General features: G+C 40.5%; 2 protein-coding genes across 9 annotated transcripts in view; one reads left to right on the forward strand and one right to left on the reverse strand.

The window, feature by feature from the left end:
- SERPINE3 (serpin family E member 3) overlaps positions 1-23,473 on the forward strand; it is a 56,586-nt gene extending 33,113 nt beyond the window's left edge. Inside the window, 4 exon segments of the mRNA XM_036298921.1 lie at positions 22,781-22,793; positions 22,795-22,865; positions 23,326-23,388; positions 23,391-23,473. Of these exon segments, the coding sequence (XP_036154814.1) occupies positions 22,781-22,793; positions 22,795-22,865; positions 23,326-23,388; positions 23,391-23,473 (230 nt within the window).
- A 683-nt stretch (positions 23,474-24,156) lies between these two features.
- The window catches only part of INTS6 (integrator complex subunit 6), a 112,953-nt gene continuing 109,332 nt past the window's right edge, over positions 24,157-27,777 (reverse strand). For all 8 annotated transcript variants that reach the window (XM_036300445.1, XM_036300448.1, XM_036300447.1 and 5 more), the window contains one exon: positions 24,157-27,587. In XM_036300445.1, the coding sequence (XP_036156338.1) occupies positions 27,494-27,587 (94 nt within the window). In that variant the 3' untranslated portion in view covers positions 24,157-27,493. The remainder of the gene's footprint in view (positions 27,588-27,777) is intronic.

Consider the following 27,777-nt stretch of genomic DNA (forward strand, 5'->3'; position numbering starts at 1 on the left):
TCTGACAGAGGACTTACATGAAATATTAAAGAGAGTGGAACGCCAGAGCCTTATGTCCCAGAATCCTCTTGGGATACCGTTAGCTAGACTATTGGTAACTCCAAAGGCCCATGTTCATTTCTGCTCTAGATAGTAGTAAATTATCTATACAAAGATGACACTATAGCAGGCATTTTCATTGGCCTTATTTTTTTTTTTTTTTGCCTGATAAGGCTGAGAGTCTCTATTTTGAATGCTAGAACCTTATAGCACATAGAAATTTTCTAATTCCTTGTTCAGAATCTTCCTCTGAAGCAATCACAGAAAATATGGGAGTTTGGTCTATAAGAGAAGTCTTGGGCTGTAGATGTGTCTAGACTGACTAACTGGCAGAGTTACTTACCAAATATAACACAGGAGGAAGAATCTATTCCAAAGTTTTTAAGGTCCACCAACTCTATATTTATTTCCTAAACTTGCAAAGAGATGAAGTAAAGCAATAGTCAAGTGTACCAGTATGGATGCAGTGCCTCTGACAATGGTTGGCACACAGTGGATGCCCAATAAATATTGATTTAGTTGAATGATCAAACCAGAAATTTTCCCTGGTGACACAGGTATAATCTGACACTGTAGAGAAAACTAGAGGGCAAGGAAAGAGGAAGGGATGAAGAACTTGAGTGCATTCTATCTTTGGTGCACTCTATGGTGCAAAATCCAATCAATGTGTCTTCTTGTAAACCTGGAGCTTGGCATGGCATCCCTGTTGTTGATGGCAATGACATTTTTCTTTAGATTATTGTAGTTCACTCTTGGGAGCTACTCTTGACTTTTTCTTCCACACCACTACATGCAATTAATCACTATGATTTCCTGCTTATTCCTTAATAGTTCTTTCGTTTTTATTGTTTAAAGTATTACATGTCTCCTTTTTTCCTGATTAACCCCCCTCCCCGGCCACACCTACCCCTGAGGGCAAGCCCCACCTCCCGTGTCTGTGTCCACTGGTCATGCTAATATGCATGCATACAAGTCCTTTGGCTGATCTCTAACCAGCCTCCTTCCCTGCCTTCTCCCCGAGGTTGGGCGGTCTGCTCAGTGCCACCTTGTCTCTGGATCAATTTTTGTTCATCAGTATATGTTGATCATTATATCCCATATATGAGTGAGATCATGTGATCTGGCTTATTTCACTTAGCATAATGCTCTCCAGTTCCATCCATGCTGTTGCAAATGGTAAAAGTTCCTTCTTTTTTATAGCAGCACAGTATTCCATTGTGTAGCTGTGCCACAGCTTTTTAATCCATTCATCTGCTGATGGGCACTTAGACTGTTTCCAAATCTTAGCTATTGTAAATTGTGCTGCTATGAACATAGGGGTGCATATGTCCTTTCTGATTGGTGTTTCTGGTTTCTTGGGATATATTCCTAAAGGTGGGATTACTGGGTCAATTGGGAGTTCCATTTTTAACTTTTTGAGGAAACTCCATACTGTTCTCAACAGTGGCTGCACCAGTCTGCATTCCCACCAGCAGTGCACGAGGGTTCCTTTTTCTCCACATCCTTGACAGCACTTGTCATTTGTTGATGATAGCCATTCTGAAGGTGTGAGATACCTCATTGCTGTTTTGATTTGCATCTCTCAGATGATTAGTGACTTTGAGCATGTTTTCATATGTCTCTTGGCCTTCTGTACATCTTCTTTTGAAAAGTGTCTATTTAGGTCCTTTGCCCATTTTTTGATTGGATTGTTTATCTTCCTTTTGTTAAGTTGTATGAGTCCCCTATAAATTTTGGAGATTAAACCCTTATCTGAAATAGCATTGGCAAATATATTCTCCCATGCAGTGGGCTTTCTTGTTGTTTTATGGATGGTTTCCTTTGCTGTGCAGAAGCTTTTTATTTTGATGTAGTCCCATTTGTTTATTTTCTCCGTAGTTTCCATTGCCCTAGGAGCTTTATCAGTAAAGATATTGCTATGACATATGTCTGATATTGAAGCTGTCCCAGAGGCTCCTTACACTATCTTCATATTTTTGGATTCTTTTTTCATTTTGCTTTTCCAGTTGGGTGTTTTTTGCTTCTTCATATTTCAAATCTTTGACTTGATTCTTGCGATCCTCTAGTCTGCTGTTGGGAGTCTGTATAATATTCTTTATTTCAGTCAGTGTATGCTTAATTTCTAGTTGGTCCTTTATCACAACCTCGAGGGTCTCATTAGATTTCTTGAGGGTCTCATTAAGTTTGTCGGCGGTTTCTAGAAAATTCTTGAAAAACCTTAAAAGTGTGGTTTTGAACTCTATATCCAGTAGTTTGCTTTCCTCCATATCTGTCATTTGTGTCCTGTTTCTTTGTCTCCGCATTTTTTTATGCTTCGCTGTGTCGATAGAGTGGCTTTCTGTGCTAGGTGTCCTATAGGGCCCGGTGGCTCAGCCTCCCCAATTACCTGAGGTAGACACTCTTGGTGCACCCCCTTGTGGGCTTTGTGCACAGTCTTGTTGTAGTTAAGCCTTGATTGTTGTAGGTAATACTGGGAGGGATTGACCTCCAGGCCAATTGGCTGTGAGTATCAGCTGTGTCTGCAGTCGGAGAACCGCTGTGCTGGAGACACCCCTCCGAGGCAAAACTTGCTTCAATGGGGCTTTGGTGCTCACTGAGTCTGCCCCCTGAGTGTGTCCTTTTATGGATCGGAGGAGCTGCAATCTGGATGGTCCCACTCTGACCACCGGGCACGCTCAGTATGGACATTTTAATGATGTTGATTCTACCAACCCATGAACACAGTATGTTCTTCCATTTATTTATGTCTTCCTCTATTACTTTTTTCATGTCCTGTAGTTTTCCCAGTACAGGTCTTTTACCTCCTTAGTTAAGTTTTTTCCTAGGTATCTTAATTTTTTTAGTGCAATGGTAAATGGGATTTTTTTTTTTAGTTTCTCTCACTGTGAGTTCATTGTTGTTGTATAAAAAAGCCATAAATTTCTGGGTGTTAATTCTGTATCCTGCTACATTGCCGAATTCATTTATTAAGTCTAGTAGTTTTTGATGGAGTCTTTGGGATTATCTATGTACAGTAGCATGTCATCTTGGAATAATGACAGTTTTACCTCTTCTTCTCCAATTTGGATGCCTTTTATTTCCTCTTCTTGTCTGATCCCCAAGGCTAGCACTTCCAGTACTATGTCGAACAGGAGTGGTGAAAGTGGGCATACCTGTCTTGTTCCTGTTCTTAGGGGAAATGAATTTAGTTTTTACCCATTGAGTATGATGTTGGCTGTAGGTTTGTAATATAAGGCTTTTATTATGTTAAGGTATGATTCTTCTATTCCCACTTTGCTGAGAGTTTTTTATCAAGAAAGAGTCTTGGATTTTGTCAAATGCTTTTTATGTATCAGTTGATATGATTATGTGATTTTTGTCTCTCAATTTGTTTACTAGTATGTGATGTATCACACTTATTGATTTGCGGATATTTATACCATCCAGGAATAAATCCCACTTGGTCCTGGTGTATGATCTTTCTAATGTAATGCTGGATCAAATTTGCTAGAATTTTATTGAGGATGTTAGCGTCTATGTTCATCAAGGATATTAGCCTGTAGATCTCTTTCTTTGTGGTGTCATTATCTGGTTTTGGACTTAGGGTAGTGCTGGCTTCACAGAAAGAGCTTGGGCCCTAACCAGTTTGGCTCTGTGGTTAGAGCATCAGCCTGCGAACTGAAGGGTCCCAGATTCGATTCTGGCCAAGGGCATGTACCTTGGTTGCGGGCATATCCCCAGTAGGGGGTGGGCAGGAGGCAGCTGATTGATGTTTCTCTTCCATCGATGTTTCTAGCTCTCTATCCCTCTCTCTTCCTCTCTGTAAAAAATCAATAAAATATATATATTTTTAAAAAGAGCTTGGAAGTGTGCCTTCCTCTTGAATTTTTTGGAATAGTCTGAGGAGGATAGGTTTTAGTTCTTCTTTGAATGCTTGGTAGAACTCTCTTGTGAAGTCATCCTGATGAGCTCTTTTGTTTGCTGGAAGATTTTTGATTACTGCTTCAATTTCTTCAGTAGTTATCGGCCTATTGAGACTTTTTCATTTTCCTGATTGAGTTTTGGGAGCTTTTATTTTTCTAATAACAGGTCCATTTCATCTAGGTTGTCCAGTTTGCTGGAATAGAGTTGTTCATAGTATTTTTTTCATAATCCTTTGTATTTCTGTGGGGTCAGTTGTTACTTCACCTCTTTCACATCTGATTTTGTTATTTGGATCCTCTCTATTTGCTTCTTGGTGAGCCAAGTTAGAGGTTCATCAATCTTGTTTATCCATTCAAAGAACCAGCTCTTGGTTTCATTGATCTTTTGTATTGTTTTTGTTTTGTTTTTTTTTTGTCTCTATGTCATTTATTTCCACTCTGATCTTTATTATTTCCTTCCTTCTGCTTACTCCGGACTTTTCTTATTGCTCTCTTTCTAACTCTTTGAGTTGTAGGGTTAGATAATTTATTACCATTTTTTTCTTGTTTTTTTTTTAGGTAGGCCTGTAGATCTATAAACTTCCCTCTCAGGACTGTTTTCACTATGTCCCATAGATTTTGGATTGTTGTGTTTTCATTGTTTGTTACCAGGATGCTTTTTATTTCTTCTTTGATCTCTTTGTGGTAACCAAAATCATTGTTCAATAGCATGCTATTTAGCCTCCAGGTGTTTGATTTTTTTTCATTGTTCTTATTGTAGTTAATTTCTAATTTTATACCATTGTGGTTGAGAAGAAGCTTGATATGATTTCTATCATCTTGAATTTGAAGAGACTTTGCCTTTGTCCCAATAAGTGGTCTATCTCTGAAAATGTCCCAAGCACAAACCCGTTTGCTGAGGGTTTGGGAAGGAAAGCACAGCGGGGTCCTGCCTGCATTTCTGGGCCCGGAGGGTCATGAGGCATTTCCGAGCTTCCTCGGCATGGCCCCCAGCTTCCCACCGAGGGTCTCCCCACCCACCAGCAGCCCCTGTCGCGGGGGTGGCGGGGGGGAGGGAGGTGAGCCAGTGGGAAGATGAGTTTCTGCAGTGGATTGATTTGACCAAACCTTCACTTTTATGTGACATGTTCTCTCTGTGATACACAGAGGCCTGGCCAAGGCAGTCAGGTAAAGACACTATGCGGCCCTTTCCCGATGAAATGGTTTCTCTGTAGCACAAGGTCCCGTCTAGATAAGATCCAGGGGGTGTTTTGGGTTTGAAGAAAACCCAACATGAGAAGCATTAACTTAAGGAGCCAAACTGGAAGCACCCGGTCGGAGGCTCTGGATCATGTTTGACGCGAGGGAGGTGCCACCTGCTTGCTCCCCAACCCTCTTGAATTCCAGAACCTACTATTCAATGCCCACTTTCCCCTGTAGAGACCCCCAGGGCTAGGCCTTCTCAGATAGGATAGAGTGGGGACCTTTACCTAAGAATTATGTAAATTGTGATTGTGTTTTAGAGAAATTACTATGTGCTAAAACCAGTTAAAGTCGATTGTGTGTGTGTGTGTGTGTGTCTGTGTGTGTGTGAATGACCATGGAAGGGAATTTTATAGACGTCTGTGCAGTAGAGTTGTGCCCTCACGGTGTGTCCCCATCTTATCCCCAGCTGTGAGTCAGAGAAGGTTCGTGTGTCACTGTCTGTGGTCAGGGAAGCAGCAGCGTCACACACGGAAATACCTCTGGGCAGGGTAGGAGCGGATGTTGCTGTTGCAGCCACTAGACTCCCTTCCTCACCAGTGGTGTGTGGTCTTCCTGTTGCATTTCATGGGCCTGGGAGGAGGCTCCTAGCAGAGGCGGTCGGAGCCCCTTCTCACGATGCTGCCCAGGCGTCTTTTCTGCGTTTAGTGCTCTGTATGGACACGGTCAGCGCGCGGGTTGGTGTAGATTTCTAATACCAAAGACAGAAGTCAATGTTCTTCCACATACTTTGTCTTGCCCGTATGCAGCCTTGTGTACTATGGTGGGTTAGAGTACTATTGCATTTTGTAGTATTTTGTAAATATGTTAATACAATAAATAGTTACTACAAGCAATAAATTGATGTCTCGAGAAAAAGAAAAGAAAAAGAAAATGTCCCATGTGTACTTGAGAAGAATGTATGTTCTGTAGCTTTGGGGTGAAATGTTCTGAACATGTCAATTAAGTCCATATGATCTAGTGAGTCATTGAGGATTGATGTTTCTTTGCTGATTTTTTGTTTAAAGGATTTATCCAGTGGTGTCAATGAGTATTAAAGTCCCCTACTATCCTATCTAATAAAAGAGAAACATGATAATTGGCATACGACCGCTACCCTTCCCATTGACTAATCAGGGCAATATGCAAATTAACTGCCATCCAATATGGCGGCCGGCAGCCAGGCAGCTTGAAACTAACATGAGGCTTGCTTGCTTCAGTGACGGAGGACTCCAATGTTGCCCGCCTGCCGCTGCAGGCCTCTGAGCTGCAAGCAACTATGTAACAAACATAGAAGCTAAACAAAACCCCAGAAACCTTTTTTAGTCCTCAGGGCTTCAGCCAGCAGGATCGCAACATTGTAAGCAAAGGCCAGAAACCTACTTTCAGCAGCGGAGGCCTAAGAGCTGGAGCCAAGCCTCAAAGCTAAAGCTGGCCCAGAATAAAAAAAAAAAAAAAAAGAGCGGTTGGGAGCTTCAGTCACCCCCAGCCTGAAAACAGCCCTCAGCCCCTCACCCAGACTGGCCAGGCACCCCAGTGGGGACCCCCATCCTGAAGGGTGTGTGACCAGCTGCAAACAGCCATCATCCCCTCACCCAGGCTGGCCAGGCACCCCAGTGGGGGCCCCCACCCTGATCCAGGACACCCTTCAGGGCAAACCAGCCGGCACCCACCCATTCAGCAGGCCTCTACCCTATATAGTAAAAGGGTAATATGCCTCCCAGCACCGGGATCAGTGGAGCTGCGAGGCCTCCCGGCACCGGGATCAGCGTGACAGGGGGAAGCGCCCAAACCCCCTGATTGCCCTGCAGCTCTGTGTGTGACACGGCGCGGGGCCACAACCTCCCTATTGGCCCTGTTCTGTTTGTGACAGGGGAAGGCACCCCAACCCCCTGATCAGCCCTGCTCTGTGCCTGATAGGGGGGAGCTCCCCAACCCCCTGATCGCCCTGCGGCTCTGTGTGTGACAGGGTGTGGCGCCCCAACCCCCTAATCGGCCCTGCTCTGTGTGTGACAGGGGGCAGCGCCCCAACCCCCTGATTGGCCCTACCCTGAATGTGACAGGGGGTGGCACCACAACCTCCCCATCAACCCTGCCTTGAGTGTGACAGGGGGCAGCGCCCCAACCCCCCAATCAGCCCTACCCTGAGCGTGACTAGGGGTGGCATCGCAACCTCCCGATCCGCCCTTCTCTGTGCATGAAAGGGGGTGGCGCCCCAACTCCCCAATCGGCCCTGCTCTGAGCCCAACCAGGGGCTGCACCTAGGGATTGGGCCTGCCCTCTGCCACCCGGGGGCAGGCCTAAGCCAGCAGGTTGTTATCTCCCGAGGGGTCCCAGACTGCGAGAGGGCACAGGCCGGGCTGAGGGACCCCCTCTTCCCCCCCCGCCCCGAGTGCACAAATTTTTGTGCACCGGGCCTCTAGTGACTGTATTGCTGTCAATCTCTCCCTTGATATCTTCCAGAAGTTTTTTTATGTATTTGGGTGCCCCTGCATTGGGTACATAAATGCTTATCCGCGTTATATACTCTTGTTGAATTGCTCCCTTTAGTATTATGAAGTGGCCTTCCTTATCTCTTGTTATGGCCTTCACTTTGAGGTCCAATTTGTCAGATATAAGTATTGTTACCCCAGCTTTTTTTTTTTTTCATTTCCATTTGCCTGAAAAATTTTTTTCCAACCCTTTACTATCAGTCTGTGTGAGTCCTTTGTTCTGAGGTGGGTCTCTTGTAGACAGCAGATATATGGGTCATGTTTTCTTATCCATTCTGCTACCCTATGTCTTTTGATTGGAGCATTTAATCCATTTACATTTAAGGTTATTATTGATAGGTACTTGTTTGTAGCCATTTTTATTCTTTATGCCTGTGTTTCTTCTTCCCTTCCTATTTCTTCTTTTTACAGCAATCCCTTTAGCATTTCATGCATTGCTGGTTTGGTGGTAATAAACTTCTTTAGCCCTTTTTTGTCTGTGAAGCTCTTGATTACACCTTCAATTTTGAATGATAGCCTTGCTGGGTATAGTATGCTTGGATTCAGTCCTTTGTTTTGCATCACTTTGTATATTTCATTCTATTCCCTTCTGGCTTGATGTGTTTCTGTTGAGAAATTAGTTGATAGTGTAATGGGAGATCCCTTGTAGGTAACTTTCTGTCTTTCTCTGGCAGAAAGTTACCTACAAAGGTCTCTGGCAGCCTTTCTGTCGTTGGTGTTTGCCAATTTAATTATGATGTGTCTTGGTGTCGGTCTTTTTGGGTTCAGCTTGTTTGGGACTCTGTGAGCTTCTTGGACTTGTGTGTGTTTTTTCTTCCCAATATCAGGGAAGTTTTCTGTCATTGTTTTTTCAAACAGGTTTTCTATTCTTTGCTCAGTTTCCTCTCCTTCTGTCACCCCTTTTATGTGGATGTTGTTTCATTTTGTGTTGTCCCAAAGCTCCCTTAGGCTCTCCTTCTGTTTTTTAAGTTTTATTTTTCCAGTTGTTGCCCTGCTTGGGTGTTTTTTCCTACCTTGTCTTCTAGCTCACTGATGCGGTCCTCAGCTTCTTGTAGTCTACTGTTGATGCTTTCTATTGTGTTCTTTATTACAGTGATGTCATTCTTCATTTCTTCTTGGTTCTTCTTCATTTCCTCTTGATTCTTACACATGTTGTTGAATTTGTCTTACAACCTTTTCAGCGTCCTTATGACCATTGCTCTGAATTCTTTCTCTGACAAATGCTTGCCTCCATTTTGTTTACTTCCTTTTCCGGTGATTCCTCCTTTTCTTTCATGTGGGGCTGTTTCTTTGTCTTCCCATTTTCATTCCTCTCGGGGTGTCTGGTTATGTGGCTCACTCTCTACTACATTGACTAAAAGGCACAAAATACAACTCACCAAGACACAACACAGAGGGAACAAAACACAAATGTATTCACAACACTGATAAACCCAAATAAAGGTGACCACCAGAGAAAAGAGAATTAGGGGAGAGAAAGGAGAGCAAAAATGATATTGAGAAAAGGGAAAAAGGTAAGAATGAAAAGGAAAAGAAGAAAAAATAAGGGGAATGAAAGAAAGAGAAAAAATATATACATATATAGGGAGAAAACTCCGCAAAACCAGCAACTAAACCAAAAAATGCAAACCACAAGCCCCCAGAAAAAGGAGGGGAGGTGAATTTGAAGAGGTAGAGCTTATTTCCAGAAGGTAAGGTAAAGGAATTGAATGAATGAGGGAATGGCCACAATTCAGTATAGAGGAGGTAGAAAGAGAGTGAGTGTATAAGAAGAAAAGTAAACAACAATATACTTAATTAAAAATGTAATAATAATAAGTAATAATTTTAAAATAATAGTAATTAAAATACATTACATATATAATTTATATATTAAAAATTTTCACCTTTAATCTATCTATCTATATAGCCATCTATTTTTGGAAATGGAGAATAGAGTAGCCAGCAGATAGGACTGAGTTTGGTGAGTGAAACTAATTAAGCTATTAGTAGAAGAAGAGAACAAGCAAGGAGAGGAAAACAAAAGCATAAAATAAAAAACAACAAACTATCAAACAAGCAACAACAACAAGAAAAAAAAATGGCTAGTGAAGAAATAGAAGAGAAGGGTGCATGGACTTGGAGCAGGGGAGAGGAAATTAGATATATGAGTAAGCCAATAGAGACTACTGTAATAGTAATGTGTCAATAAAGCAGATAAAGAAGATCAATTTTTAGCAGGGAGTAAAAAGAAAAGAGAGAGAAAAACTAAAGCAGGAACAGGAGAAGAGAAACAGGATGAAAAAGGGGAAGTGAGCAAGAAAGGGTGGGCATAAAGGAAAAAATGAGATAGAATAAGGTAATGATAAAAAATAAAATAAAACTATAAAGTAGAACACTAATTCAAAAAAACAAAACAAAAAAGGTCAAAAATGATAATAATCCTATCTAATAAAAGAGAAACATGGTAATTAGTGTACGACCACTACCCTTCCCATTGGCTAATCAGGGCGATATGCAAATTAACTGCCAGCCAAGATGGTGGCAGGCAGCCAGGCAGCTTAAACTGAACATGAGGCTTGCTTGCTTCAGTGACGGACGACTCCAACGTTCCCCGCCTGCCTTGCCAGCCTCTGAGCCTGCAGTTTGAACATTGTAACAAATATAGAAGCTAAACAAAACCCCAGAAACCTGCTTTCAGCAAACTGGGATCTCAGAGCTGGAGTTGATACAGAGTTTCGATTATAGAACCTAAACAAACCAGATACCTACTTTCAGCAGCTGAAGCCTCAGAGCTGGAGCCAAGCCTCAGAGCTAAAGCTGGCCCAGAATAAAAAAAGAAAAAAAAGAAAAAAGGAGCGGTTGGGAGCTTCAGTCCCAGCCTGAAAACAGCCCTCAGCCCCTCACCCAGACTGGCCAGGCACCCCAGTGGGGACCCCCATCCTGAAGGGTGTGTGACCAGCTGCAAACAGCCATCATCCCCTCACCTAGGCTGGCCAGGCACCCCAGTGGGGACCCCCACCCTGATCCAGGACACCCTTCAGGGCAAACCAGCCAGCCCCCACCCATGCACCAGGCCTCTACCCTATATAGTAAAAGGGTAATATGCCTCCCAGCACCGGGATCAGGGGAGCTGCGAGGCCTCCCGGCACCGGGATTAGCGTGACAGGGGGCGGGGCCACAACCTCCCCATCGGCCCTGCCCTGAGTGTGACAGTGGCGGCGCCCCAACCCCCTGATCGGCCCTGCTCTGTGAGTGACAAGGGGGAGCTCCCCAACCCCCTGATTGGCCCTGCTCTGTGCGTGACAGGGGGTGGCGCTGCAACCTCCCCATCGACCCTGCCTTGAGTGTGACAGGGGGCGGTGCCCCAACCCCCCAATTGGCCCTACTCTGAGCCCAACCAGGGGCTGCACCTAGGGATTGGGCCTGCCCTCTGCCACCTGGGAGCAGGCCTAAGCCAGCAGGTCGTTATCTCCTGAGGGGTCCCAGACTGTGAGAGGGCACAGGCTGGGCTGAGGGACCCCCCTCTCCCCCCCGAGTGCACAAATTTTTGTGCACCGGGCCTCTAGTAATAAATAAATAAAAATTTTAAAAAAGAAAAGAAAAAAGATTGTTAGTTTCTTAAGTAAAAGATTTAAAAAAGTGAAGTAGTGAAGTTCATTGGCTTCAGCTGAATATTTAATGTCCCATGGGACTGGCCTAAGACCCCTCTCCACTGTTCTATCTGGTACATCTCAGTTTCTTGCTAGATAGCACTGTGTTGAAGTTCCCAGTGATCCACTGCTCCTCTGTGTCAGACACCACAGCCTTGTTGTCAGTCAGGTGGGACCACTCTGCCTGCTTAGTTTGTCTGCCTGCTTTCAGTCATATTTACACAAGCATCTATTTCTGACACTGCCTTTAGGTGGCAGTGTTTCTGTATTAGTTTCTGGGACCAAATGGACCCTCAACCCAGTCCCCAAAAGCTCCCTGGAGTATTTCAAATCTTTGTTTCCCTGCCAAGCTCAAGGCTGGGTGCGGCTGCGCTGGTAGGAGGGGCCTGGTCTTCAGGAGAAAAATGTCTGCTCAGGGTTGGAGGGATCAGACTATCCCAGTGCTGGCCTCCTGATCGCCTCTCCCTATTATGTTCCCCAGCTTCCACAAAACCACCTTCCCCTGCATCACAGCCACGGTGAGTGTTTGTAATTGCAAGATCCTGGGTTTAGCGAGTAAAAGCAAGAAGATTATAAAGAAGAGCAACCACGCCGCTGCGAGTTTCTCTCCCCCAGGCCCTGCGCTGCCGGTGCAGAACTTCAGGCTGCCTTTCCGGGCACAGCCTCCCACGGCTTTGGGCTTAGATCTAGAGTCCCCTGCTGCCAGGAGCCCTGTGGATACCCTTCCATAGTTGAGTGCTACACTTGTCCCCAAGGGACATGGTATTGGTTGAGCGCAGTCCAGGCTGCGCGGGTTTCTCCCTCTAGCCCAGATCCCCAATTCCACCAGTTTCCTGGCTATCTGTGACCTCTCTGTCCATGGACTGCCTCTCCAGCTGAGTTTAATTCACGAATTCTGGGTGGATGTTATTCAATTCAGCTGTTTCTTCTATCTGCTCCGTGAGAAGGCACTGGACTCATCTGCCTTTTCGGCTACTATTTTGTCTCCCCCTGGACAAACTTTTTGGGAGCCTGTGGCTGGGAAGGATGGAGTCTCCGTGTTCGTGGGTTCACAGCTGAGGCAGATGGTCCCTGGCCAGTGTGGCTATAGGGTACCAGGTGGTGTCAGAGGTCTCCCTGGGTGGAGGTGAGGCTGGGCTCCCAGTCACAGCTGCTCTCCCCCTCCAGATGGCCCAATCTATGCGGCAGAGCCGGCCACCCCGGGAGAGATTTCAGTGGTAGTAGAGGCTGCCCGGCTAGGTGAGCCTGGTCCACCAGCCCCCAACAGTCCTGTGGAATAACTGTCCCTCATTCACACATACACACACACACCTCACACATCCACGCACTCCCCTTTCACTCTCTCACTCACTGTCGTCCTATCTGCTGCCATCTTGGATAGATCCCTTAATAGTTCTTAAACATCTCTCTGCCTTTATGTCCTGGAAGCACATCTTAAAATTCCATCAATTCTGTGTCCTTAAACAAGACTGAGCTTAACTAACATCATGTAGCTCACCTATTGATAAAGACCTCCAAAGCCTTTAAGCTCCTCTGACAAGATCTACGAATAACCAACCAAGTAGTTTAAAAAGAACCTTTAAAGATACCTAACCTTTTTATTATAATGCAGTTAAAGTCTATTTTTAAATCAGCAGAAATAGAGGCTCATGGATCTGGCTTGTTAAATAATTATTGAGCAGTTACCATGTGCCAAGAGTGAAGTTTGTAGTCATGGTTCCTGCTGATAAAACACACTGAAGCATAGTAATTCCTCCTTTGGAAAACTGCTGTTTGAACTACTCTGTTATTCTTAGTCTCTTATTCTATAGGCCAACTCTGTTATTTTTAGATAGTCCCTTATTCTGTAAAATAACTGTTTTAGTTTGAGTAATAGAAAAAGATAAAAACTTAGCTGTCTGACCTTGCAAGGTAGCCATCTGACATAACAGGCTAATACTGATACTGATAATAATTCCCATATTCTTATGCCAAGTACTGGTTTATTATATATTCAAGGTTACAAACTGCCTGTAACAATAACCTACACAGAGCTCTTTGTGAAATCTGCAGACAAAGAAGTGCAAAAGATATAAATACGGGAAACTTCCTCTATGTCAAGGCTCAGAAATTTGGAAAACACCTCCCTCTGGGCCCGCGCGAATAAAGACTCCTAATTAATTGGCTCATTAAGGCATCTCGTATCTATCTCACTGATTTATGACACAACACCAGCCTTAAAATCTCTCATAAAGTTTTGTTCCTCTAAAGTAGGGGTCACCAAATGATGGCCCAACACCTGTTTTTTAAAAAATATATTTTATTGATTTTTCACAGAGGAAGGGAGAGGAATAGTTAGAAACATCGATGAGAGAGAAACATCAATCAGCTGCCTCCTGCACACCTCCTACTGGGGATGTGCCTGCAACCAAGGCACATACTCCTGACTGGAATCGAACCCGGGACGCTTCGGTCCGCAGGCCAACGCTCTATCCGCTGAGCCAAACTGGTCAGGGCCCAACACCTGTTTTTATAAATAAAGTTTTATGGAAACACAGCCACTCCCATTTATTTACAAGTTTTATACACACACACACACACTCTCTGAGTGGCCAGATTATTATGCCCACCTGATGTTTGTAGGGAAATTAGCTATAATTTTGTGCTGAAGTTGCTAGAGGGCCAGACCATTATAAATAGGGAAGCAGGTTGTTTACAACAGTAGAAGTGATTTTTTTTCTGAAGATATGGGTAAACAATGCAATTTAACAGCCTTTGAATGTAGGATATATTTGAACGTGAGTGGCCAGATTATTATGACCACCTGATGTTTGTAGGCAAATTAGCCATACACTGCATCGTATGGGATATGGAAGCCGAAGGCCTATTCAAACACCTTTGCTGTCTGCAGTTACCAAGATAAAACGTCTCCAATTCGCACAGGAACACAAGGGTTGGATAGTCGAGCATTGGAAAAAAGTCATGTGGTCTGATGAATCACGTTTCCAGTTGCATTATGCAGATGGCAGAGTGAGAATTTGGCGGAAACAGCATGAAAGCATGCACCCCACATGCATGAGTACAACCCTTCAAACTGGTGGGGGCAGTGTTATGGTTTGGGGCATGTTTTCCTGGCATGATTTGGGCCCTTTAATTCGTGTGGAACAATGTCTGAATAGCACAACATACCTAAGTATCATTGCTGATCAAGTTCATCCTATCATGTTGATGGCGTATCCCAATGGAGATGGCTTCTTCCAACAAGATAATGCGCCATGCCACGGTGCTTGTATTGTGCAGGAGTGGTTTCAAGAACATGAGGGAGACTTTACTTTGCTTAGGTGGCCCCCACAATCACCAGATCTCAATCCAATTGAGCATTTGTGAGACAAAGTCAAAAAGAGCCATCAGGCAGCTGGTTCTACAACCATCAAATCTCACAGAACTAGACAGTGCTATTCATCAGGCATGGTGTCAGATTCCTTGCATCACCTTTCAACATCTCATGGATTCAATGCCAAGAAGAATTGTTGCAGTATTGAAGGCAAAAGGTGGCCCAATGAAGTACTGATGGGGTGGTCATAATAATCTGGCCACTCACATTCAAATATAACCCACGTTCAAAGGCTGTTAAATCGCATTATTTACCCATATCTTCAGGAAAAAAATCACTTATACTGTCGTGGTAAACAACCTGCTTCCCTATTTATAATGGTCTGGCCCTCTAGCAACTTCAGCGCAAAATTATAGCTAATTTGCCTACAAACATCAGGTGGTCATAATAATCTGGCCACTCAGTGTATATATCGGCTTTCCTGCTACAAGGGCAGAATTGAGCAGTTGCAGCATACACCATATGGCTTGCAATGGCTAAAATACGTACTTAATATCTGGTACTTTGTAGATAATGAAATTTGGCAACTAAAGTATTAAGTATTGTTTTCCAATGGCCCATCTTTCACCATAATCAAGAGAGTAGTCACTTCTGTGCCCTAGTAGGCTATTGACCTAATTCTGGAGACATGGCCATTGAATCTAACAAATAGTTCCATCATTCCTAAAACGGGGTAGCCACCTCCCACCTCACTTCTTACTTGTGGAAATGAAATTCTACAACATATAGAAAAACATCAGTAGAGAGCTTGCCAAAGAGTAAATGATCAGAAAACACTGGCCTCCCCTTCTATAATTAGCAAGAGGTTCCTATGCAGTTTTGTACTATTGATGGAAGCTTAACAGCTACAGGGGAATTTGTCCTTTTCTTTCCATTTGGTTTCAAAGCCCAGAATCATTTCACTCAAGTTCTCATTTCTTCCTTCATGTCATTAAATCCTTTTCTGCTGCCTGAACAACTTGCTCAATATCATTTCAAGGCCCAATTGAAACCAGAATGTAATTTTTCTCCCCAAACATCCTTGACACTGCATGTCATGAAGCTTTTAGAGTAATTCCAGGTTTTTTTTTGTTTTTTTTTACACTAAAGTACCAGCTAGAGATACATTTCTTGAGCAATTCTATGTCCATAGGATCAGCAGGCTTGATACAAACCCATGCTTCCTATGCCAAGTAATATTCCTTGTGTACAAACTTGAAACTGTAAAAAGAACTATTTTATTCTTGACTCTTATAAGGGAGTAGTTTCCAGTCTCTGCTCAATAAGAAGTACAAGCTCCCTGTTAGTGTGGCAAATGAGCAAACCACTCATAGCTGTTTGACTGCACACTGAAGTTAACTTATGTCACACCTGATAACTGCTCAGAACTGCAGTATGTCATCAGGATGATGACATAGGTCTTTTTGAATTTCATTTCCCATCCCAAGAAAATCAATGAGCAACTACTGATAGACACGTCACCATTGTGAAAATTCCAGCACCCCGGGGGGTGAGGTTGAAACACCCCTCTGAAACATGGAGACTGGGGAATACGTTAGAAGGATAAGAGAAATGGCTACATTCTGACTGCATCAGCCCTCCTCCAGACTGACACAATACTGTACCCATGGTGCCCTCCTCCTCCCCCTCCCCCGGGGCCTACAGTTTCTCCAGTGGGAAAAGAGAGCCAAGGTGAACATCCAGCTCACTCAAAGTTGGCAGATGCTTTCTGAGAAGCCCATTTAGGTCTTGCCTCTCAGGGACCACTGGGGATCAGATAGAGATGGAGAAGGGGGTGTGGCAAGTCTTACAGCAAGCAGCCCTCAAACATTGACAGGCCATGATCCTGTTTGCAGGGCACCTCAGCAAAGACTCCAGCCAGCAGCAATGCTGATCTACAGAGTAGAGCCAGTGGCTCTGTCTGGCCAGAGAGCTTGGTTGGCAGTTCTTCCTGATTAGATTCCCCAATGAGTCACACAACTATCCTTCTGAGGCAGGGAAGCAAATTCACAGCCACAACAAACTACCGAGTATAGCCTCAAGTCCTACCCAGCCAGGAAGCCTGGCCAGAGAACCCAGATAGCCAAGAAGCCCATCCTACAGTCCCACTTGGGCAGAGAGCCAAGTCAGCAGCCCTGCCCAACTGTTGAGCATAGCCTCGGCCCCATTTAACCAAGAAGCCTGAACAATAATCCTGGGAAGTCACAGGACCAGCTTACAGCAGCATTCAGCCACAGAGCCCACCCTACAACCCCACTCATCAATGGAGCCCAGCCTGCAGTTCCACCCAACTTTAGGGCACAGTCTATAGGCCCACCCAAACATTGAGCCCAGCCTGCAGCACCCTCCATTTGGGAAGCACAGCCATGAGACCCCACTTTAACAGGAGCAATTGGGAAGCCCAATCCATAGTAGCCCAATCATGGCATCCAATAAGTGGCACCACCCTGCCAGGAAAGAGACTGCAACCTCACCCAACCAGAGGTAATTGCAGGGCAAGTGGCCCAACCTAACCATGGGACATAAACAGAAGTCCTGCCCAAACCAGGAGCCCAGCCAGCTGTCTCATCCAACTATATAACCCAGCCAGCAGCACCCCCACAACCTCAGAGCATATGCAGTGGCTTTGCCTTAATAGAGACAATAATAGTAAGCCTGCCCAAGAATGTTGACTGGTGAAGGTCAAAAGCAAACCTGCAAAATCTGGAAGAGGAAACTTCTTACTTAAATGCACACATACAATGTAAGGAATCAAGAATCATGAAGAATCTGGGAAACATGACACCACCAAAAGAAATGAATAAATCTCCAATAACTATCCTAAACAGAGAACTATGAACTAAACAAAGAATTCATAATAAGCCTCTTAAAGTAGTTTAGTAAGCAAGAACACAAAAACATAAAAAACCCGATACAAGATTAAAAAAATAATGCATAAACAAAATAAGAAGTCAACAAAAGACATAGAAACCATTAAAAAAAACCCTCTAAAGCTGAAGAATTCAATGACTACACTGAAGAATTCAAAAGAGAGCTTAAACAGCAGAGTTAACCAAGCAGAGGAAAGACTCAATAAAGTAGAACATAAGTCATTTGAAGTTATCTAGGCAGAGGATATGGTATTGCAAAAGATCCTGAATGGCCAAAGATCCCAAAAAAGAACAAAGCTAGAGGTATCACATGTCCTCATTTCAGACTATATTACAAAGCCATGGTATCAAAACAGTATAATACTGGCATAAAAACAGACACATAGATGAATGGGATAGAACCAAGACCCAAGAAATAAATGCATGTACATACAGTCAATGAATATTTGACAAGGGAGCCAAGAATACTCAATGGGGAAAAACAGTCTCTTAAATCAATGGTGTTGGGAAGACTAGATATTCACATATGAAAAAATAAAACTGGACCTCTCTCTTACACCACTCACAAAAATTAACTCAAAATGGATTAAAGACTTAAAAGTCTGAAACCATAAAACTTCTAGAAGAAAACATCAGAAAAAGTTCCTTGAAACTGGTCTTGGGAATGATTTTTTGGATATGATACCAAAAGTATAAGCAACAAATGCAAAAGTAAACAAATGGGACTATATCAAACTAAAAGCTTCTTCACAGCAAAAGAAACAATTGATAAAATGAAGGCAATCTATAGAATGGAAGTAAACATTTGCAAACCCCATATCTGTTAAGGGACTAATATCCAATATATATAAGGAAATTATACAAATAATAATAATCATGCAATTAAAAATGAGCAAAGGATCTGAAGAGACATTTTTCCAAAGAAGATATTCAAATGGCCAAAGGTATATGAAAAGGTAATCGACTAATCATCAGTGAAATACAAATCAAAAACACAATGAGACATCACCTCACACTGGTTAGGATGTCTATTATCAAAGAGATAAGTGATAACAAATGTTGGCAATGATGTGGAGAAAAGGGAACACTTGTACACAGTTGATAGGAATGTAAATCAGTACAATGACTATGCAAAACAGTGTGGAGGTTCCTCAAAAAATTAAAAATAGAACTACCATATGATCAGCAATTCTACTTGGTATTTATCCAAATGAAATGAAATCACTATCTCAAAGAGATATCTGTACCTCTATCTTCATAGCAGCATTATTTATTATAGCCAAGACATAGAAAAAACCTAAGTGTCCATTGACAGATAAATGAATAGAGAAGGGATGGTATATTTACACAATGGAATATTATTCAGCCATAAAAAAAGAAAACCCTGCCATTTACAACAACTTGGGAAAACTTTAAGGGCATTATGCTGAGTAAAATAAGTCAGAAAGAAAAAATACAAATACTGTATATCAAGTACATGTGGAATCTAAAAAAAATAAAACTAAACTCATAGAAACAGAAAGTAGATTGGTATTTTTCAGGGGCAGGGGAAGGGGTTTGGGGAAAGGGTAAAGGTGGTCAAAGGATATAAACTTCCAGTTATAAGTTCTAGAGATGTAATGTATAGAATGGTGACTATAGACTGTATATTGGAAGTTGCTAAGAGAGTAGATCTTAAAACCTAATACACAAGAAAACTGTCATTAAGTGATGTGATTAATGTGTTAACTAATCTTATTGTGGTAATCATTTCACAATATGTACATATATAAAATCATTATATTGTACACCTTAAACTTACACAAAGTTATATGTCAATTATAATCTCAATAAAGCTGGGGAGGGGAGAGAAAGAAAGGCATGAGGAGTGGACTAGAAGAAGGAGAAAGCAACTAACCACAGCCTAGATTCAGAGGCCATTTCAGCTCCTTTTTTAGCACTCTAAATATCCTGGGCTGGGTGCTACATGACACACTCTCCATCTTTTATAATTTTTTACAATTAAAAAGATGAGAAAAATAAACTAGAAGCAAATCTGTCAATAACTTTCTAAAAATCCACTAAATTTGCCAATAGTAATAATAATTTAAAGACAAAAGACACTACAAATGATATACTTATGCTGTTTTTTTTAAAAACATATTTTATTGATTTTTCACAGAGAGGAAGGGAGAGGGATAGAGAGTTAGAAACATCGATGAGAGAGAAACATCGATCAGCTGCCTCATGCATACCTCCTACTGGGGATGTGCCTGCAACCAAGGTGTATGCCCTTGACCAGAATCGAACCTGGGATCTTTCAGTCTGCAGGCCGACGCTCTATCCACTGAGCCAAACTGGTTAGGGCTACTTATCCTGTTTTATGAGAAGCTGAGGATCAAATGTAGAGACATTGATTTATATTTTGCAATCTTGTGTTTACACAATGTCATGTTATAAAGACTCTTAAACCTTTTGAGAGTATGACCAACAACACACAAAGAATGGTGGTCTCCGCTAACAAAGGAGAAGGGCCATTGAAGCAATCATTTGAATGAGACTTACCTAAAGACTCATTCTGTCCTATGCCCCTATGATTCTACAGACACCGCCAGCATTTCCTTGTAAGAGAAATCAAATTAAAGAACATGAAGGCAGTTATTTTTATGGAAATGAAACAAATGGACAATGAGAAGTGTCTAATATTCATTAATCCAACATTTACTACACACAAGCATTATTACACTAGTTTAGCAAAGTACAAAGTATTTAAAAGGACTAAGACAGCTTCTGCATCCTAAGAGCTAACAATCTAAAAAGTAAGGTTAACATGTAAACATGTTAGAAGCTGTTATGGAAGAAGAGTGGAGATTATGCCAGAGGGAGAGTAAGGAAAAACTTACCCCTTTGCTTTGGATATTGAAACGTACTATCTTCTAAGGGTAATATGCCATGCTCTCCCACAAAATAGCCACGATGCCCTCAAATACTAGAAGAATATACTAATGTGAAAGAAAATATATTAACAAGATTAGATTTTTTTGTATAAATTTACCCTATTATTAGAAAGACCATATAGGTTTCATGATTAAATACTACATATTATAGTCCTCCTGTAGGACTATGAACATTAGCAAATTAGCAGCTCTAAGAAGTCCACTACAAAAACAAAAGCACAATACTACTCAACCTGCATTTCCCATTTTAATAAACCAGGGAACCCTTTTCTAGAGTAGCACCTATAAACAATCTTGGGAACAAATTTTGGGAAAACAAGTTGTACAACCTCAATGGCACTAAGTTGCTGCTAACACTGCAGAAGAGGACGAGCCCAATGACAGCTTTTTGTGCTTGGCCTCCTTTAAGTTGGTTTCATTAGTTGCATAACATTTCAGTAGTTCCTTAACAAAAGTAAGCATACAGGTATCTATAATACAAGATCAAGCAAGAAGAAAAACACAAACCCACAGATAACACCTGATTTCTTGTTTTGATCATAAATGTTGTTCTTCTGAAATGTTAACTCTTATCAGAGATAAACTTTGAGAGGCGCCAATGCTGGGGCCTGATGGGCTATAAGTCTTGGCTTATGGCTGTGCAAACATGGAAATGTCAATTATTGAACCATTCTTGTCATGTGATGGAGAAAAACTATGAAAATGAAACTCTTCAGTTGCAGTCTCAAGAAACTGCAATAGCTACTAGTAAGCCCATCTAACCAAAGACTCATTTGTACCAATTGGTCCCATTTCTCACATTGTGCCAAGGTGCCTGGACTCTAACACAAACACACTTATGATATTTTAGCTGACATAGGGTTTCATAGTAAACCTCTGCTCATTTCATTAACATGTATTTAAAATGTTCAGATACCACACTAGATAGCAATAAAGCCAGATTAGTAAAACCTTCTCATGACCAACAAAGAACCATTTTTTACCCACAATTATTATAGAAAGTTTCTTTTCTAAAAGATTCTACAGAAAAAGACCAATTGCTTAAATCAGATTCGTCACTGGCTTTAGGACAAGAGATGCCAGGTGAATGTTTCCATTGCTTTCTCCTTCTCTGACCCTGTCAGGTCCCCTTCAGTGATGCTGGGAAATAAATGTTCCTTACAGAGAACTCAGCCAACTCACAATTTCCTCTGTGTACTTAATTTACGAGATTGATGAAATACTGGAGAGACTATACTATGGGCTGGTTCTATTCTCTCATGACAGTCATTTGCCATCTCCTGGTATGTGCATAAAAATGCAAAACACTTCAAGTACTAGTCTAAAATGAAACAAAGAAACTGCCTCAAAATATACATGTTAATGATCAAGACTCTTACCACAGATGCCTTTCCATTAGCATGCTAGAGTTGACTACTTTTTGAAAGATGATCGTGTTTGTGTGAAGGGGTGGGTGGAAATGGGCACTGCAGTCAGAAAACCTGCATATGCCCAACTCTACTTATCAAGACTGTAACCTCAGATGCCAACAGCTCACCTAAAATTAAAGGGTTGGACTGAATAATTTCTAGTGTTCTCTAGTTCTAAAGAATTCATAACTTTCATTCCTTATTGTGTCATCAAATATTTCATTGTGTTTTTAAATGATTAATGGTTAAATTACAAAAATCCATTAATTCCTCTAACCTATGATATTCCTATTTGCCAGGTTTATCTTTGAAACTGTTAGCACACAACTATGGTAGTTTTAACTTCTCATTTTATTTGCAGATTCTAGCCCGAGGCAAGTTAATTGCATAGCTGATACAGCTCAGTATACAGAATGCACTCCTGCAGCATTAGACACATTTTCAATTCACTGAATTATGCTTTTAAAGCCTATAGTAAAACCTGCCACTGTCATCTAAAAGTGGCTCTTAAATGCAGTCCATCCAAGAAATCATCTCAGAAGCTTGACAGAAATGCAGATTTCTGGACTCCAGAATCTGCACTTCAACACATATTCTGGTAATTCTTATACCGCCAAAGTTTTAGAAATATTGACTGACAGAGATGTAAATATTAACTAGAAACTTTTTAAAAATAACTATTGAAAAAATGGGGCACAACCCTGAATATTAATTTGGGGTTTTTATGATTTATTAACTTTGTTTTGAAAGTTGCATAAAATTCTGCACCTTAAGAATTTTCTGACAAGCTCTCCCTAGCTATACAGTAAGCAATGTTAAGACTGTAACTGTTAAGTACAGTGCACTCTTGGAAAATGTACTCAAATCTCTAAAACAAATGTATAAAAAATACAATAAGCAATTCACATCTTTATCTCCTATGGTTAGGCCAAGATGGCTTTTGTTTTTGAAGTGATCCACAAAGCCAAGATTGAGGTTTGAGAGGAAGGCACCAAGGCATCTGCAGCCACAGGTGTGTTCATAAAGGGAATTGAGCTGTCCACATAGCCCCACTGCTGTCTATATCTAGATTTAGCCAGTTCAATCTTCATACTTCTAAAGTTTCCTACTGAAAACCCCAAGTGCAGACGTGGTACAGCATTTAAAAAAACACGTTAACAGAGAACAGTTTTTGAAAACTAATGGAAGAGATACTCATTTTGAAAAAGATTTGTACCATCAACCCCATAAAAGGAATAGTCATTCTGAAAAAATAGGTATCTTTTCTCTTTAAAAATTTCCCCTAATATCACCCCAAAATTAGGATGCTTTTACTTCTTCAAAATCAAGGGACTTCATATCCAACTTTAATAGTAACTTTCTTCAAATGAATAGAAAATGCAATGGGGTTCTTCTGTTTTTAATTTATCTTTATTATTGAAAGTATTACAGATATCACTTTTAATGGGGTTCTTCTATTATCTTTCCTGCAGTGCTATCGTTACTAAAAAGGTCTCAGATCCCTATTTTTAAAGCAAATCGGCCATACATCTTTTTCCTGAGCACAACACTGGCATTACAGTTTTTGTTAGAATCAGCCTCTCTCTAGCAACAAGGGCTCATTTATCCACAGTAGCCTAACAAGCATTCCCTCTAGCTAGTTTCCATGGTGCTTCATATCCCAAGAAAGGAGAACATTTCATAACTAAAGGGAAACTAATATCCTCTGTGGGTTTTCACCATTCTCTCTCAAGCTCATTTGTAGTTGATGTACATTTTTAAAATTCAAGTTTTTACTTCTGGGGAGACTTAGAAAAATCACAAAAGTAAAATAAATGATAAGTCTTGACTTTTTCCTTGAACTTGTTGCCCAGTCCATTGTCATTGCAGGATAAAAGACAGTTCCTTCAGACCACTAGAGTATCCAAGAAGTCCTCTGACTCTCAGCAACCCTAATGGTCTAGTAAATGCATGCACTCAGATTTCTAGTCTTTCTGTTGTTCTTAAGTTTGCTGAAAAAAAAAAAAAAATTCAAATGTTTGCCCTTGTAATTTTAATCCCCCTATACCTCATCTTAATTCAAAAAAATGGTACAGTACAGGCAAATAATTAGCACATAAGAACAAGCCCAGAAGTCCTTAAATGTCAACAACACTGAACAAAGTATTCAAATTATTCCTCTTAATGTTCCCCCTCCTCCTATGGCAACTATTTATCAGCCTAGGAAGGAAAAGAGATTCTCAGTAAAGAGTTGTTGGCAAGTCTAAATGTGTTCAAAAGAAATAGTATGGAACAAGACTAATAAAATCAAGCAAAAATGGATCTACTTTAACTAAACATCAGGCATTATTTTTATTTATGGAGAGAAAAAAGTCAAAAGTTAGAATCATGAAAATTAGGCATAGGCTTTACACAAATTTTTAAGGAAATATTGTCAACATCATTTTATCTGAGAATCATTTGCATACTGCTGCAAGTTGTGCTAGAAATCAAAGGAACACTTTTGTGACAAAAAGGATGAAAATGATCATTTTGGGATTATTTGGGGAGAAAAGGTCCATCAACAGATATGTCCTGCTAGTAATCATCCCAACCCCATACATATTATTAGATGAAAATGACACATATCACTCAGAACAAGCAACAGAGAGCCCTCTCTTAGAAAACATACATGTAAAAAATGAAAGATGACAGGTTCTACTCCCTTCAGACAGACAGGAGACTAAATTGGAACAGAAAGGTCATTGTCAAAAGCTGATAGCCAATTAAAGTTGATGACAGTTACGAGAACAATTTCTTTCTTGGAATTTAACTGCATAAAAATGACTGTAAAATCACCCTAACCGGTTTGGCTCAGTGGATAAAGCGTCGGCCTGCGGACTCAGGGGTCCCAGGTTCGATTCCGGTCAAGGGCATGTACCTTGGCTGCAGGCACATCCCCAGTGGGAGATGTGCAGGAGGCAGCTGATCGATGTTTCTCTCTCATCGACGTTTCTAACTCTCTATCCCTCTCCCTTCCTCTCTGTAAAAAATCAATAAAATATATTTTAAAAATGACTATAAAATCTTTGTAGTAGTAAAGGACACACTACCATTTCGATGATAGTTTGTAGAATTGCCTTAGTAAACAGAGAATGAAAACATAAGGCTAATCCAAAACCAGTGACATAATCTGCTGCACATCTATAGTCCCTGTGAATTAATTTACCTCTTTCTCAGAGATACTTACCCACATCACACAAGTGGATGGACACTCTTCTGGTGACAGGGGTATTGAAGAGATAAAAATGAGTCTCAGCCTTCAGTATACCAAATTGATCAATCTTACTAATAAGGGCAAATAATGACTCATCAATTGACAAATGGGACACATGAGACCATTAAGAAAAACTCTTTATCTCAAGATTTAACTGTTGAAAAATATAATTTGTCCAGCCTAGTCATCCAGCGAGCTGAAAGGCCTAAAAGACATATTTCACTCAAATATAGTCCACTTCCCCTTTGCTTATAAGAATTCTACAGTATTTCACTAATTGAAATATAAGCTAAGTTTCTTAAAATGCAGAAAACCTGATAGAGGTGGGATATTAAGCTTGAATTTCAATGGGTTTCAAACCTTGTGACTAGGTTTTAGGATGAGCGTGTAGAGTACTGTGGCAGAAATTGACAAAAAGAGGTTGAATAAACTGCTTCTTTACAACTCTTTCTAAGGTTCATCCCCCCAACAATGGATTAAAGGTCAAGAGTCTAAAGGATTAGTAGCTCATAAGCAACTTTTGAAATGAAAATTAGAATTTTTTTGATAAGGACACTAAATATTGGAATAGACTGAATCCCTTTCCTAAATATTCTTAAGCATGAATTTTTATCTGAATGACTTGTATGTAATCCCTTCCATTAATCTCAGAATATAAACATTTATATATAATTTAAGACCAGACAATATATTCTGGATTTTGTGTAACTCTTGCTGAATTTAGCAATGTGACTGTAGATAATTACCTTAACAATTCCATCTATTAAATGACATCCTGCTTTAAAGAAAGTTAGTAGAGGTAAAAAAGGTTTAAAGAATTGCATATGAAAATACTATGTAACATTATACATGCTTCTTTTTCTTGACAGGGTTTATCTTCAGTATTAGGAGAGTTTCAAATCCCCTAGACTAAAAAAATTAACAGATCTCAAACATGTTCTCCACTTTCATCTATGCTTTTCTTCATAAAAAGTTACAATTTCATTACCCTATACCCTTGAAATGTAAAAACTGTTCTACTAAAGTGTAAAAAGATAAGGGTATGTAATTTTCAAATGTTATGAACCTAAAAATACTTCAATTTTACTATAATTTTATAAATTTATTTCACCCACTTAATCTAAATGCATTTTTCTTTTTCTACCGGCTACCCCAAAGCACTACAAGGCACAGCAGTGATATATGAATGGTGAGTCAGGTTATAGGGTCGTGTCCTCAGTAAGGACATGAGGCCACTTTACTGAAGGTGGACAATGAAGAGTGTTTGTTTTTCCTTGTCCCAGGTAAACGGGGGTAATGCAAAATGAGCCAAGTCATCCTAATGTGTTTCCTTTTCATTTAGCTTCAAATAAAATGGAGAGTTTATGTATGAGAATAGCAGAGAACAAAGAGATCCCCCTTGAACTCCCAATTTATGGGACTTTTGTAAGCATGGCATCAAGCTGCTAACAGGAAGCTATTTCAGAGTATGTGATGTTCCCCAAACTTACAACTCCCTAACAGTTTCAACTCTGAGCCATCTATAATCCTAGTAAGAAAGGAAAAGGGGTTGAAGGGAAATAAGGAAACCAATAATGTCCAAAGGTGTCTGCTTTTTAAACAGCTTTTAAAGTATCTGCCTATCTGCTACAGATATTGTTGATTCCATCCTCTGGGAAGAAATGGGAGTACTTTGGCATGACCAACAAAAGATAAGAACATATAGAAAAAAGACAATGCAGATTATGTACCAAGTAATTACAGTTAGGTTTAACAAATATGAACTTCAAGTGGTGTATTTTTTTCAATGCTATAAAGCAAAGCTTTTAAAATTCCATTACCTTAAGATAGTTTTAAATGATTTCTTTAAATGTGATTATTTCCTAAACCACACAAGAGTAAAATAGAGCATTTATTGATGGAATAACAAAAGTGCTTTTCTTAAATATTCTTCAAAATACATTTGTACAACTTACAATAATATATCCAAAATAACTGTATATACAAAACATTACCTAGTTTTAATGTATGTGCTTTTTTCCCCAAAAATTACAAAGTAACTTCTTTTTTATTTTTTTGGCAAAGTTCAACCTTAACAGAGGTGACAATTTTAAAGGTTGGTTTAAGAAAATAGAACCTGAGGGAAATTGACACGCAAGAGTCAATGACAAGCAAGAGATTTGAAGGAATATTTTTAAGTTTGTTAAATAAAAATGTTTTTTAGAGTGATACTTTTCACATTACAAAAATAAACCAAAATGAAAAGGTCACTGTAAAATGATGAGAAAGGTTCTGTAGACTTGCTCTTAGTATTTCAAATAGCCAACAATGCATGTCAAAAAATGAATGCAAAATCACAACAGTCTTGTATTTACTTTGTATTTGGAGAAGATATAGTGAAATAAGTGGCCACATTCTGTTTTCTTTTAATTGCTATTAATATGGTTGATCTGATTGGCTCTTCGATGAATTTCATCCAAGAAGTTCTCCAGTTGTTCTATTAGCATTCGTTTTTTAAACCTGTATAAAAAAAATAATAGCACTCTCAATTCCTTTTTAATGAGTAAGTTATACATCAGTATGTTTTTCTTAAAACAGAAACTGCCTTGGGAAGATTTTTCAAAGAGAAATAAAAATTAAAAATCAACAACTTTATGATATATGAAATCTCCTGGAAGACTAGCAAATTATTTTTATCAGTACTGTATTA

This window comes from Myotis myotis, unplaced genomic scaffold (assembly GCF_014108235.1).
Source record: "Myotis myotis isolate mMyoMyo1 unplaced genomic scaffold, mMyoMyo1.p scaffold_m19_p_3, whole genome shotgun sequence".
Lineage (NCBI taxonomy): Eukaryota > Metazoa > Chordata > Mammalia > Chiroptera > Vespertilionidae > Myotis > Myotis myotis.